Here is a 12,376-nt window from a genome sequence, read left to right as displayed (position 1 = left end):
TTCCAGGCCTTTGACCATTTGGGTTGCCCTCCTCTGGACATGTTCCAGTTTGTCAGTGTCCTTCTTGAACTGTGGTGCCCAGAACTGGACACAGTAAATGTAATTTTTAAAAATGACATCCTGGATATTTTTCTCTCTCTTTTTTGGGGGGGGGGGGTATTTGTGTGGCAGGTTACGTACTTCCCCTTCGACTGGCAAAACTGCACGATGGTTTTCCGCTCATACACTTACGACACCTCGGAAATCACCCTTCTCCACCCGGTCGGTGAGGACGGGCTGGAGGTGAAGGAGATTATCATCTACGAAAACACGTTTATCGGTGAGGAATGGTGGGTTCTGGGAAAATGCGTGTGGCGGGAGCTGGCTAGACGAGGAAGGGTAACACCAGCCCTAGACACCCCCCCCCCCAAGGGATGACCCAAAAGACAACTTAGATCAGGGGTCAGCAAACTTTTTCAGCAGGGGGCCGGTCCACTGTCCCTCAGACCGTGTGGGGAGCCGGACTATATTTGGGGGGGGGGGAATAAAAATGAACGAATTCCTATGCCCCACAAATAACCCAGAGATGCATTTTAAATAAAAGGACACATTCTACTTATGTAAAAACACGCTGATTCCCGGACCGTCCGTGGGCCGGACTGAGAAGGCGATTGGGCCGGATCCAGCAGAGAATGCCCAGTAGCAGAGTTTAGATTTGCAAAAGTCAAGCAGCAGTATAGTGTCAGGAATATAGGTTGTTAGGATCCTTTTGTCCTGTTTAGTTCCATGCTGCACTCCCGTCTTTCTAGCCCTCCTGCAACGAAGAGACAACAAGCTGTTAAGTAAGTTTAAAATGCTTTACTTACAAAAGTTCCAAAGGTCAGATTCATGCGTTTATCCAAGCAGCAGCAAAGGAGAACATAGGCAGAATACTCTCGGAATTGAAATTGAAAAAAACTGAAATACTTTATTGTCACTTGTACAACTTGTCTACACCGAGATTACACAAGCACCCCCCACTCAGCTCTCTTAGTCTTAATTCCCCTCGTTTACTGACGAACCCGAAAGTCAGTTGTCCTGTTGTTATCTTTTCATTCAGCAGCCCATGGATAGAAGCTGTTCTTTACCCTGTTGGTGCGACTAATCGTGCTTCTATATCTTCTGCCCGAGGGCAGGAGATCAAGAAAATGCTGGCCAGGGTGTGAATCATCCCTGAGAATTTTCCTCACTCTCCTGAAGCAAAGTTCTTCTGCTATTTCATCCAGCGGATTCACAGGACAGCCCATAATATCTTGGGCTGTATTCACCACCCTCTGTCGGCACTTCCTATCAGTTGATGTCAAACCAGCGTACCACTCCGTGATGCAGTATGAAAGGACACTTTCTATTGCGGACCGATAGAAGGAGATCATCAGATGTTGGTGGACATCAGAGATGGAGTCTCTGTTGGGCTTTCTTAACCACCTGGGTTGTGTTTATTTTCCCAGTAAGGTCTTCACTGAGATAAACTCCTAGGAATATAAAGGAAGAGACTCTCTCCACACAATGGGGCTAGTTCTCCTCTCTTCCTCCGAACGTCCAACACCATCTCCTTTGTCTTGCTGATATTAAGGTGCAAGTTGTTCCCTAGGCACCATGGAGATATTTTTTGGACCTCCCCTCTATACGCTGATTCGTCTCCACCTGTTATTAAAGCCATGATGGTGGTGTCATCTGCAAACTTAATAATTGCAGTAGATGGGTCAGATGATACACTGAGAATAGTATTTGTATTAATTGTACAAATTGTATTAATTGCAGAGAATACAGAAAGCTTGCTTAGGCACGTCTTCCTTGGCTAGTTACATGGTGTGGAGAGAGTGAGAGAGGAACAGGAAGAGGAGACTTCACTTCCTGCCTCGCCAGGCGGAAGAGTGGGTGTGTCCTAGCTGAGTCTAGGAACACAGCTCTATTGTCTTAACCCCTTCATGCACTAACTAGGAATCACGCATGGTTGTGTTTGACTGCAATTTCCTCCAAGTTCATTCCCTTCTGCCTTTTCCTTTGGCAGACAACGGGCAGTGGGAGATCCGGCACAAACCGTCCCGCAAGAACACCCTCCCGGGAGACCCCCTGTACGAGGACATCACCTTCTACCTCATCATTCGGAGGAAGCCCCTCTTCTACCTCATCAACGTCATCATCCCTTGCATCCTGATTACCATCCTGGCCATCTTTGTCTTCTATCTCCCGCCGGATGCTGGTGGGTAGCCAGGAAAAAAGAGAGCCACTCTTGAGCGACACCTTCAGGCTGTTTAGTGTTATTACACCCTCGGGATGGGCTTAGCTGAGCCTGACGCCCTCCTCCAAGAGGGATATTGCAAAGCTGGGGAAAGCATTCAGAAAAAGGCAAGAAAAATTGAGTGATTTCCCCTAGGAGGAAAGGTTTGGGTAGGGCGTGCCATTTTAGGAGGTGAAACTAATTTTTTGCAAATTTCTTCAGGGGGCGGGGTCCTTAAAAGTATGTGTTTGGGTGTGAGGAATTCAAATCTGCTATTATTTTTGTGACTGGGCAACACTGAGCTTGGGAAGTCTGTGTTTGAGGAAGAAGCACATAAACTGCTTTCAGAAAACCGACGAGTTTTAATCTTGCCTTCTGAAAATGTCAGGTAATGCTAAATAATAATGATGAATAATATTAATTTTAAATGCTATTAATAACTGCAAGAGCTTGCCGGTCATTTTTAATGATTTCTATGCAGCCTTGCAGACATTTTACTTCCCAAGCAAAACTAAACGATATCAAATTAACTGAAATATGTGTCGACTTCCCATGTCACGCTGCAACTTTTGAGCAGCCCTCACTTTCGGAATTTGAAAGCTGTACAATTCGACACACCTTTGCATGGGGGACTCTTTAGAGAAAAGGTGAGGGAGAGGGAGGTTTGGTATGGATAAAACGGATGAATTTTTTAACGTAGTGTGTGGTTAACCTGGGGAACTCCCTGCCACAGGAGGCGGCAATGCTGACCAACCCAACTGGCTTCAACAGAGGATGAGATGAATTAATGGAGGTTTCAGGCTATCCAGCGGCTTTGAGCCACAATGGCTATGACCTGCCTCCGCGACTGGGGGCAGAAAACCAGAGGAAGGGAGAGGATTGTGTTCGAATCCTGCTTGTGGGTTTCCCAAAAGAAGCATATGTCGGCTTGGTGTAATAGGGAGGAGGAGCAGGAGGAGGAGGAGGAGGAGGAGGAGGAGAAGAAGAAGAAGAAGAAGAAGAAGAAGAAGAAGAAGAAGAAGAAGAAGAAGAAGAATTTATTATTTATACCCCTCCCATCTGGCTGGGTTTCTCCAGGCACTCTGGGCGGCATCCAGAAAAATATTAAAATACAATAATTCACCAAATTTTAAAAGCTTCCCTAAACAGGGCTGCCTTCAGATGTCTTCTAAAAGTCAGATAGTTGTTTATTTACTTGAAATCTGGTGGGAGGGTGTTCCACAGGGCAGGTGCCACTACCGAGAAGGCCCTCTGCCTGGTTCCCTGTAACTTGGCTTCTTGCAGGGAGGGAACAGCCAGAAGGCCCTCGGCGCTGGATTTCAGTGTCCGGGATGGACGATGGAGGTGGAGACGCTCCTTCAGGTCTACTGGACCAAGGCCGTTTAGGGCTTTCAAGGTCAACACCAACACTTTGAATTGTGCTCGGAAACGTCCTGGGAGCCAATGTAGGTCTTTCAAAACGGTGTTATGTGGTCTCAGCGGCCGCTCCCAGTCACCAGTCTGGCTGCCGCATTCTGGATTAGTTGCAGTTTCCGGGTCACCTTCAAAGGTAGCCCCACATAAAGTGCATGGCAGTAGTCCAAGGGGGAGATAACCAGAGCATGCACCACTCTGGCGAGACAGTCTGTGGGCAGGGAGGGCCTCATCCTGCGTACCAGATGGAGCTGGCAGACAGCTGCCCTGGACACAGAACTGACCTGAGCCTCCATGGACAGTTGTGAGTCCAGAATGACTCCCAGGCTGCGCACCTGGTCCTTCAGGGGCACAGCTGCCCCATTCAGGACCAGGGAGTCCTCCAGACCTGCCCGCCCCCTGACCCCCAAGAACAGTACTGCTCATGTTCTCCTCCGCCTCCCTTCCTCAGGCGAGAAGATGACCCTCTCCATCTTTGCTCTTCTCACCCTCACCGTCTTCCTCCTGCTGCTGGCCGACAAGGTCCCAGAGACATCTTTGGCGGTGCCCATCATCGTGAAATACCTCATGTTCACCATGAGTCTTGTGACTTTGTCCGTCATCCTCAGCGTGGTCGTTCTCAACCTGCACCATCGCTCACCCAACACCCATGATATGCCCTTCTGGGTGCGACAGGTATGTGGGGGAGAGAGACACTAAAAATTCTTCTTCCTTGGCGATCCCTCGTAGCCGAGTAAGATTGTCTTCCATAAACACTGTCTTAACAATGAGTCCGTAAGTGACTATGGAGGCCGATTCTGGATCCACACGTCCTTCCACAGTGGGGACATTGGTTCCTGGATAGGAGTTGATCACAGTGTGGATTTGTTAGGAGCTCATCCTACACTCGAGTAGGACCCTGGTAGAGGCACATGCCCGACTGGCATGTTCTCTCCCTCCTGGCCAATCGTTCGGGAGCTTCAAAAGCTTTCTTCAGCCCGAACATCACAGCGACAGATGCCAACAGACACCGGCACAGTTAGGGATCCGCAGAGTCTTCGCAGTTGCGTGACAGACCTCAGCAACTCAGCGTTTTGGCTAATCTACTTTATTTACATCTAAACACACACAGAGCACTGCAACATGGCTCCCTCTCTCTCTAGCATCAGACAGCAAAGAGAAAAAGAACAAAGGACAATAGTCCCACTTCAGGGAACACAGGAACACAAACATCCTGTCTCCGTCACTTCCCACTCTGTGGAGTCAAAACATATGTGAAAGACAACAATCCCATGACTGCAATCACGGAGCAGGAATACGAACAGCCTTCCTCTTAGCACGTTTCTCCCTTGAGTCCTGAGTTCGAGTGTCTTCAAAGCCCACGACACCTTTGGTAAAGGCTGTTCTCCAACTGGAGCGCTCGCAGGCCAGTGTTTCCCAATTGTTGGTGTTTATACTACATTTTTTAAGATTTTCCTTGAGAGAGTCTTTAAACTTCTTTTGTTGACCACCAGCATTACGCTTTCCATTTTAAAGTTGGGAATAGAGTACAGTGGTACCTCAGGTTACATACACTTCAGGTTACATACGCTTCAGGTTACAGACTCCGCTAACCCAGAAATAGTGCTTCAGGTTAAGAACTTTGCTTCAGGTTGAGAACAGAAATCGTGCTCCGGCGGCGCGGCAGCAGCAGAAGACCCCATTAGCTAAAGTGGTACCTCAGGTTAAGAACAGTTTCAGGTTAAGTACGGACCTCCGGAACGAATTAAGTACTTAACCCGAGGTACCACTGTAGTTGCTTTGGAAGGCACTCATCAGGCATCAGCACAACATGACCTGTCCAACGAAGCTGATGTTGAAGAATCATTGCTTCGACACCTGTGGTCTAAAATTTAAACCTCCTATCTCACGTGGGGGAGAAATACAAAAACAGGCTGCGAAGCCTTTCTAGCAGAGTAAAGACACTTATACGTTTTGCCGTGTAATGAAGTTTAGGAATAAGGCAACTACAGTGGTGCCTCGCAAGACGAAATTAATCCGTTCCGTGAGGCTCTTCGTATAGCGGTTTCTTCGTCTTGCGAAGCAAGCCCATTGACAGCTGAGCGGATTAGCGCTATTAGCGGTTTAGCGGCTTTTAGCGGATCAGCTGATAAGCGGCTTAGCGGCTTAGGAAAAGGGGGAAAGGGGGGAAAACCCGCAGGAACTCGCAAGACATTTTCGTCTTGCGAAGCAAGCCCATAGGGAAATTCGTTTTGCGAAGCGCCTTCCGTCTAGCGGGTTTTCCATCTTGCGAGGCGTTCGTCTTGCGGGGCACCACTGTATATATTTTCGTCCACTTTTATTTGTGGTCTGCTCCGCCTCGCCAACCCCGTTGCAGCAAATGAATTGAAAAGGATGTTCAAAATAACTTTTGTAAAACACACACACACACACATACACAACCAGAAGCTTTACTTTTGGGACAGAACTACCTAAATTGTATAGAAATCTATTTATGTATGCTATACTACAGCAGTAAGAATGCTACTTGCCCAAAATGGAAAGAAGCAGAAGTCCCAGCAAAGGAAGAATGGATACAAAAACTTATGGAATATGCAGAAATGGCAAAACTTACCAGAAGAATAAGAAATCAAGACAACAAACTTTTTATAAAAGAATGGAAAAGGCTTACTGAATATTTACAGATAAATTGCAAACAGATGAAAACATTGGCAGGATTCTTGTAACAACCTGCAGTTTCATAAGAGTATATATTTAAAGTAGATAATTAAATGAATTTGGATATGCAGAAAATATTTAAAAATAAATTTAAGGAACTGCAGAAAGAGGGGGAAGGAAGTCAAACGTTGAAATGTTAAATGGATTGTAAAACTAATGAAATGTATAAGCTTGAAAAGTATAAACGCAAAGAGAGAGAATGAAACAAACGTTTTTAGTAAGAAAAAACGTTTACTTACATTTCAGTGCAGGCAGCAAATATAGCAATGTAGTATATAGAAGACGACTTCAAACTTAGAGCAAAATAAGAGTTGGTGGTCTCAAAAGAGGGTGCGTGAGTCCTCAGACACATTTCTGCTTAGCGTGTTAGAGCATGGTAGAAAAAGAGAGGCAGAAGGAGACCTGCACTGGTGTAGCAAAACATGCATTTGTGGTTGGGCAGCAAATCCCACAGGAATAGCGCCATCGCTTGAAGGGGCAGTGGGAGAACAGCTGCGTCTTAAAAGGAAAGTTGTGGTGCAGGCAGGTGAGGAGGACGAAGCTGGCCGGTAGAACCGTGCTTGGGACCAGCTGTGAACTGTGGAACTCCCTGCCACAGGAGGGAGTGGCGGTTCCCAACCTGGGTGGCTTTAAAAGAGAACTGGGCACGTTCATGGAGGAAGAGGGTGCTTGTGCTGGTCCAGGGGGGGAGGTTACCGTGGGGCGAGGTCCAGGACCTGAGTTGAGGGTCGGCAGACAGTCCTCCTCGGGCGAAGCGGGGTCCACAGCGGGAAGCCGGGCAAGGACAGGAACTCTGGGGGAAACAGGACTGGATGCTGGCCGAAAGAGCTCTTCAACGACGTTGCTCCCGCAACCTGGGACCGGGCTGACTGGCCTTTATCTTCTCTGAGGCCAGGGGCGGTCCCGGCCCCCAGGAGACTCGCCTCCCCTGGCCTTAAGGCGAGCACTCCTCCTGGGAGAAACCAGTTCGTTTCGCCTCTCTGCCCTAAGCCTCTGCAGCTCAGGAGAGGCTGAGGGGTTACTGGGCCCAGGGGGAGACTCACCTGTAGGCACTGAGTCCTCAACCCCCTCCGGAGCCAGAGTGGATTCACCTGGTGTCTGCTCCTGAGGATCCGGCACGGGTGCAGGCGCTTCAGATTCAAGGCCCTGCCCCAGTTTAGCCGGCCCTGGAGGTGGGGACTCCTGTGCAGGCTGGGATTCCCCCGGGGTCAGCCTCTGAATCGGATTCCCAGGCCATCACAGTGCTACTGATGGCTACTAGCCGGAATGGCTGCGTTCTGCCTCCACGGTCAGAGGCAGCGATGCCTCTGAAGAACAGTTGCTGGAAATTGCAGGAGTGCCTTTCGAACTCGGATCCTGCTCACAGGCTTCCCAGAGGCATCTGGTCATACTCTGTGATGGCAGCATGCTGGACTAGATGAGCTATTGGCCGGATCCAGCAAGCTTCATATTGCATTATTATGCCTTTCAGACTGCAATGAGCGTGAGATGCCAAAAGGCTGGGGAGAGATTCACAGCCATTAACGGCCATAGGGACTACCATCAGCTGTCAGATTAATAATAATAATAATAATAATAATAATAATTTATTATTTATACCCCACCCACCTGGCTGGGTTTCCCCAGCCACGATTATATAAAAGCATCTATATAGTTCTGTTTTTGGCCTCTGGCCTTTGGTTTGGACTCAGTCTGACCCTTATGTTTCCCTCCCCTTATGGTTTTGATCTACGGGCTACTTTTAAAACGAGGCTGCATTTTAAATTGCATTTTAACCTGTATTTTAAATAGGTTTCCCCCCCCCCCCCATTATGTTCTTACTGTAATTTTTACTGGTGTTATCCGCCCTGAGCCCAGCTCTGGCCAGAGAGGACGGGGTATAAATTATTATTATTATTATTATTATTATTATTATTATTATTATTATTAAGACAAGCATCCTTTTACCAATACCTTCTGCCTCGCTGGCACCCCTTAAGCAGAAATGTGGGGGGAAATGCGAGGAAATGTACTCTCTCTTCCTCTCTCCCTCCTTCTCTAGACCTTCATCCACACGCTCCCCCGGTATTTGGGCTTGCGGCGCCCCAAGCAAGAGACGCTCTTGAAACCTGCACCCCCACACCCCAAACAAGAGACCGTGGTGAAAAGCAACCGTCGGACGGACGAATATTTTATCCGCACCCCTGCCTACGATTTCCTGTTCCCCAAACCCAACAGGTGAAGAGGCCAGGCAATTTGACACTGGTGGGGTGAACGAGAGAGAGGTTGTTGCTAGGTACAGTGGTACCTCGGGTTACATACGCTTCAGGTTACAGATGCTTCAGGTTACAGACTCTGCTAACCCAGAAATAGTGCTTCAGGTTAAGAACTTTGCTTCAGGATGAGAACAGGAATTGTGCTCCGGGAGGCCCCATTAGCTAAAGTGGTGCTTCAGGTTAAGAACAGTTTCAGGTTAAGTACAGACCTCCGGAACGAATTAATTACTTAACCTGAGGTACCACTGTAGTTCTGAAATTGTGGCGGTGGGAATTGGGGGGGGGGGGATTCCCCTTATGGGTTCGAGTACGGAGATTCGCCCCAGACTCTCAGTCGGTGAGACTTTATTCAGGATTGCGTCGCCAGGTAGAGTCCAAAGATCATTCCCAATTTCCTCACAAATTGCAAATCCGATTTGGTCATGTTGACAGTAAAGCCAGTTAAGAGGTTTTCAAAGCCCGTTGAGAGCGAGGGCCAGTGTTGCCGTCACTCCAAATGGGGAAATATCTTCGCCCTGGCACTTTTCATGACTAATTGGGTTTTTTTGCAAAAGGAGGGCCCTCCCCATTTGAGAAATATTTGCTACTCTTGAATAATGGTAAAAGGTAAAGGGACCCCTGACCATTAGGTCCAGTCGTGGCCGACTCCGGGGTTGCGGTGCTCATCTCGCTTTACTGGCTGAGGCAGCCGGCGTCCAGCTTCCGGGTCATGTGGCCAGCAGGACTGAGCCGCTTCTGGCGAACCAGAGCAGCACACGGAAATGCCTTTTACCTGCCCGCCGGAGCGGTACCTATTTATCTACTTGCACTTTGACGTGCTTTCGAACTGCTAGGTTGGCAGGAGCTGGGACCGAGCAACGGGAGCTCACCCCGTCACGGGGATTCGAACTGCTGACCTTCTGATCAGCAAGTCCTAGGGTCTGTAGTTTAACCCACAGCGCGACCCACGTCCCTTACTCTTGAATAGCTCCCTTAAATAGTAGGCCTGAGCGAGGGGAAGATGGCGGTCTCAGCTTGTTCTATCAATGGTGGACTCCTTTTTCCATTGTCAAAACAAAAAAAATTCCTTCCAGTAGCACCTTAAAGACCAACTAAGTCAGTTCTTGGTATGAGCTTTCGTGTGCATGCACACTTCTTCAGATACACTGAAATAGAAGTTTCCAGACCCTTCTATATAGTGAGAAGGTGGGGAGGGGTATTACTCAGAAGGGTGGTGGGAATGGGTGATTGGCAGATAGCTGTGATGAGCCTGTTGACGACTCTTAACGACTGCAATAGGTCTTACAGGAAGAAGCAAGGGGTGAGAAGGTGAAAAATGGCTTTGTCATGTATAATGAGATAAGAATCCAAGGTCTTTGTTCAGACCAGGTCTCTCCATGGTTTTAAGTTTGGTGATAAGTTGTAATTCAGCAGCTTCTCTTTCCAGTCTATTTCTGAAATTCCTTTGTAGTAAAACAGCTACTTTGAGATCTTGTATAGAATGTCCTGGGAGATTGAAGTGTTCTCCTACTGGTTTCTCTGTCTTGTGATTCCTTTTTCCATTCTCACTCTTTCAAGGTTTTCATAGGAGGGTCATCCGCAGTGCGGGGGTCTTTTGCCCAACGTGGGGCTCAAACCCTGGACCCTGAAATTCAGAGTCTCATGCTCTGCTAACTGATTGATTTACGTGGGAGAGGATATATTAATTACAAATATCCTTCCAGACTCTCACATGTGTGGGATCAGCTTGAATAATCAGCTTGATGTTTGCATTTGGAAGGTGAGCTAAGCAAAGCTTTAGATGACCGCCCTTTGGCAGGAAAATAGAAGCATGGGAAAGGCTGAAAGCTGGTACTTTTGGAGTTACCATGCTTAGTAAAAGAATGACCGTAAAGTAAGTTTAAATTGGAGTTTACTTACTTAAAGTCTTGCGCTCATTTTCAGCACCCAACAGCAGCAAACACAATGCAGGTAAAAAAAAAAAATACTTCTAGGTTACAAAATACATAGTTGAATAGTAAAATTGTGTCTGTGCTCAGGGAGAGTTGAGACAGACATTCATCCCAATCAAAAATATGGTGCAAAAGGACAAAGAGAGAGAGAGAGAGAGAGAGAGAGAGAGAGAGAGAGAGAGAGAGGATAAAGGTTTGTCTCTCGTTTCTTCCAGCCACTGGAAACAGGGGAAATGACATCACACAGAGTTCTCTCTCTGTCTCCATCAATCGCATTCCTATGGTCTGAGTCTGCCTATCTAGGAATTTACTTCTCTGTGGTTGTTAGCCCCGAGACCAGGGGTGAGCAAACTTTTTCAGCAGGGGGCCAGTCCACTGTCCCTCAGACCTTGTGGGGGGCCAGAATATTTTTTGAAGGGGGGAAATTCCTATGCCCCTCAAATAACCCAGAGATGCATTTTAAATAAAAGCACACATTCTTCTCATGTAAAAAACACGCTGATTCCAGGACCGTCCGCAGGCCGGATTTAGAAGGCGATTGGGCCGGATCCAGCCCCTGGGCCTTCGTTTGCCTACCCATGCCCTAGACCAATGGTTCTCACCCTGCGGGTCCCCAGATGTTGTTGGACTACAACTCCCATCATTCCTAGCCAGCATGAGCCGTGGTCATGGATGATGGGAGTTGTAGTCCAACAACATCTGGGGACCCACAGGTGGAGAACCACTGCTAGATTTTCTAATTAACGAGAATATGCATTATTATGTTTGACGGCAAATCTCCCGCAGGTTCCAGCCGGAGGCATTCCCCACTGATATGAAGAAGTACATTGATGGCCCCAGTCACTTCATCGCGCTCCCGCCAGACTTGAAGGCCGCCATGGAAGCCATCACCTACATAGCAGAGCAGCTACAGGAGCAGGATGACTACGACGAGGTGAGTTCTTCCAGAAGAAACCAAGCATTCTGGGGAAGGGTGGAAGGATCTGGGCATGTTTTGCCTGGATAAAGGGAGACCCAGATGAGATGCAATTTGTTGTTGTTGTTGAGTCGTTTAGTTGTGTCCGCCTCTTCGTGACCCCCTGGACCAGAGCACGCCAGGCACTCCTGTCTTCCACAGCCTCCCGCAGTTTGGTAAACTCATGTTTGTAGCTTCGAGAACACGGTCCAACCATCTCGTCCTCCGTCGTCCCCTTCTCCTTGCGCCCTCCATCTTTCCCAACATCAGGGACTTTTCTCATGAGAAAGTCTTGGAGCCTCAGCTTCAGGATCTGTCCTTCCAGTGAGCACTCAGGGCTGATTTCCTTCAGAATGGAGAGGTTGGATCTTCTTGCAGTCCATGGGACTCTCTACTGCATCATGAGATGCAATAGCCGCCTTCAAATATCTGGTGGGCTTCCACATGGAAGAGGGAACAAAGGCGTTTCCGGAGGGCAGGACCCCCAAAACCAACAGATTCAAGGAGGCGGTTGGAGGATGGATGTCAGCTAATGGATTGAGGTTGAATCCTGACAAGACAGAAGTACAGGAGGCGGGCAGGTGTGGAGGACTCCCTGGTCCTGAATGAGGTAACTGTGCCCCTGAAGGACCAGGTGCGCAGCCTGGGAGTCATTTTGGACTCACCGCTGTCCCTGGAGGCGCAGGTCAGTTCTGTGTCCAGGGCAGCTGTCTACCAGCTCCCTCTGAGACACAGGATGAGACCTTCCCTGCCCGCAGACTGTCTTGCCAGAGTAGTGCATGCTCTGGTTATCTCCCGCTTGGACTACTGCCATGCGCTCTACGTGGGGCTACCTTTGAAGGTGACCCAGAAACTGCAATTAATCCAGAATGCGGCAGCCAGACTG

General features: G+C 48.4%; 1 protein-coding gene across 1 annotated transcript in view; it reads left to right on the top strand.

The window, feature by feature from the left end:
* The window catches only part of CHRNB1 (cholinergic receptor nicotinic beta 1 subunit), a 31,318-nt gene that overhangs the window by 17,127 nt on the left and 1,815 nt on the right, over positions 1-12,376 (top strand). Inside the window, exons 6-10 of the mRNA XM_083706828.1 lie at positions 172-319; positions 2,030-2,221; positions 4,104-4,327; positions 8,391-8,566; positions 11,322-11,469. Coding sequence (XP_083562954.1) covers positions 172-319; positions 2,030-2,221; positions 4,104-4,327; positions 8,391-8,566; positions 11,322-11,469 — 888 coding nt within the window. The remainder of the gene's footprint in view (positions 1-171; positions 320-2,029; positions 2,222-4,103; positions 4,328-8,390; positions 8,567-11,321; positions 11,470-12,376) is intronic.

Source organism: Podarcis gaigeae (genome assembly GCF_964106915.1).
Source record: "Podarcis gaigeae genome assembly, chromosome: 13".
NCBI classification, from domain to species: Eukaryota; Metazoa; Chordata; class Lepidosauria; order Squamata; family Lacertidae; genus Podarcis; species Podarcis gaigeae.
Note: the sequence above shows the minus strand (reverse complement) of the source record. Positions and strands in the feature narration are given on the sequence as shown.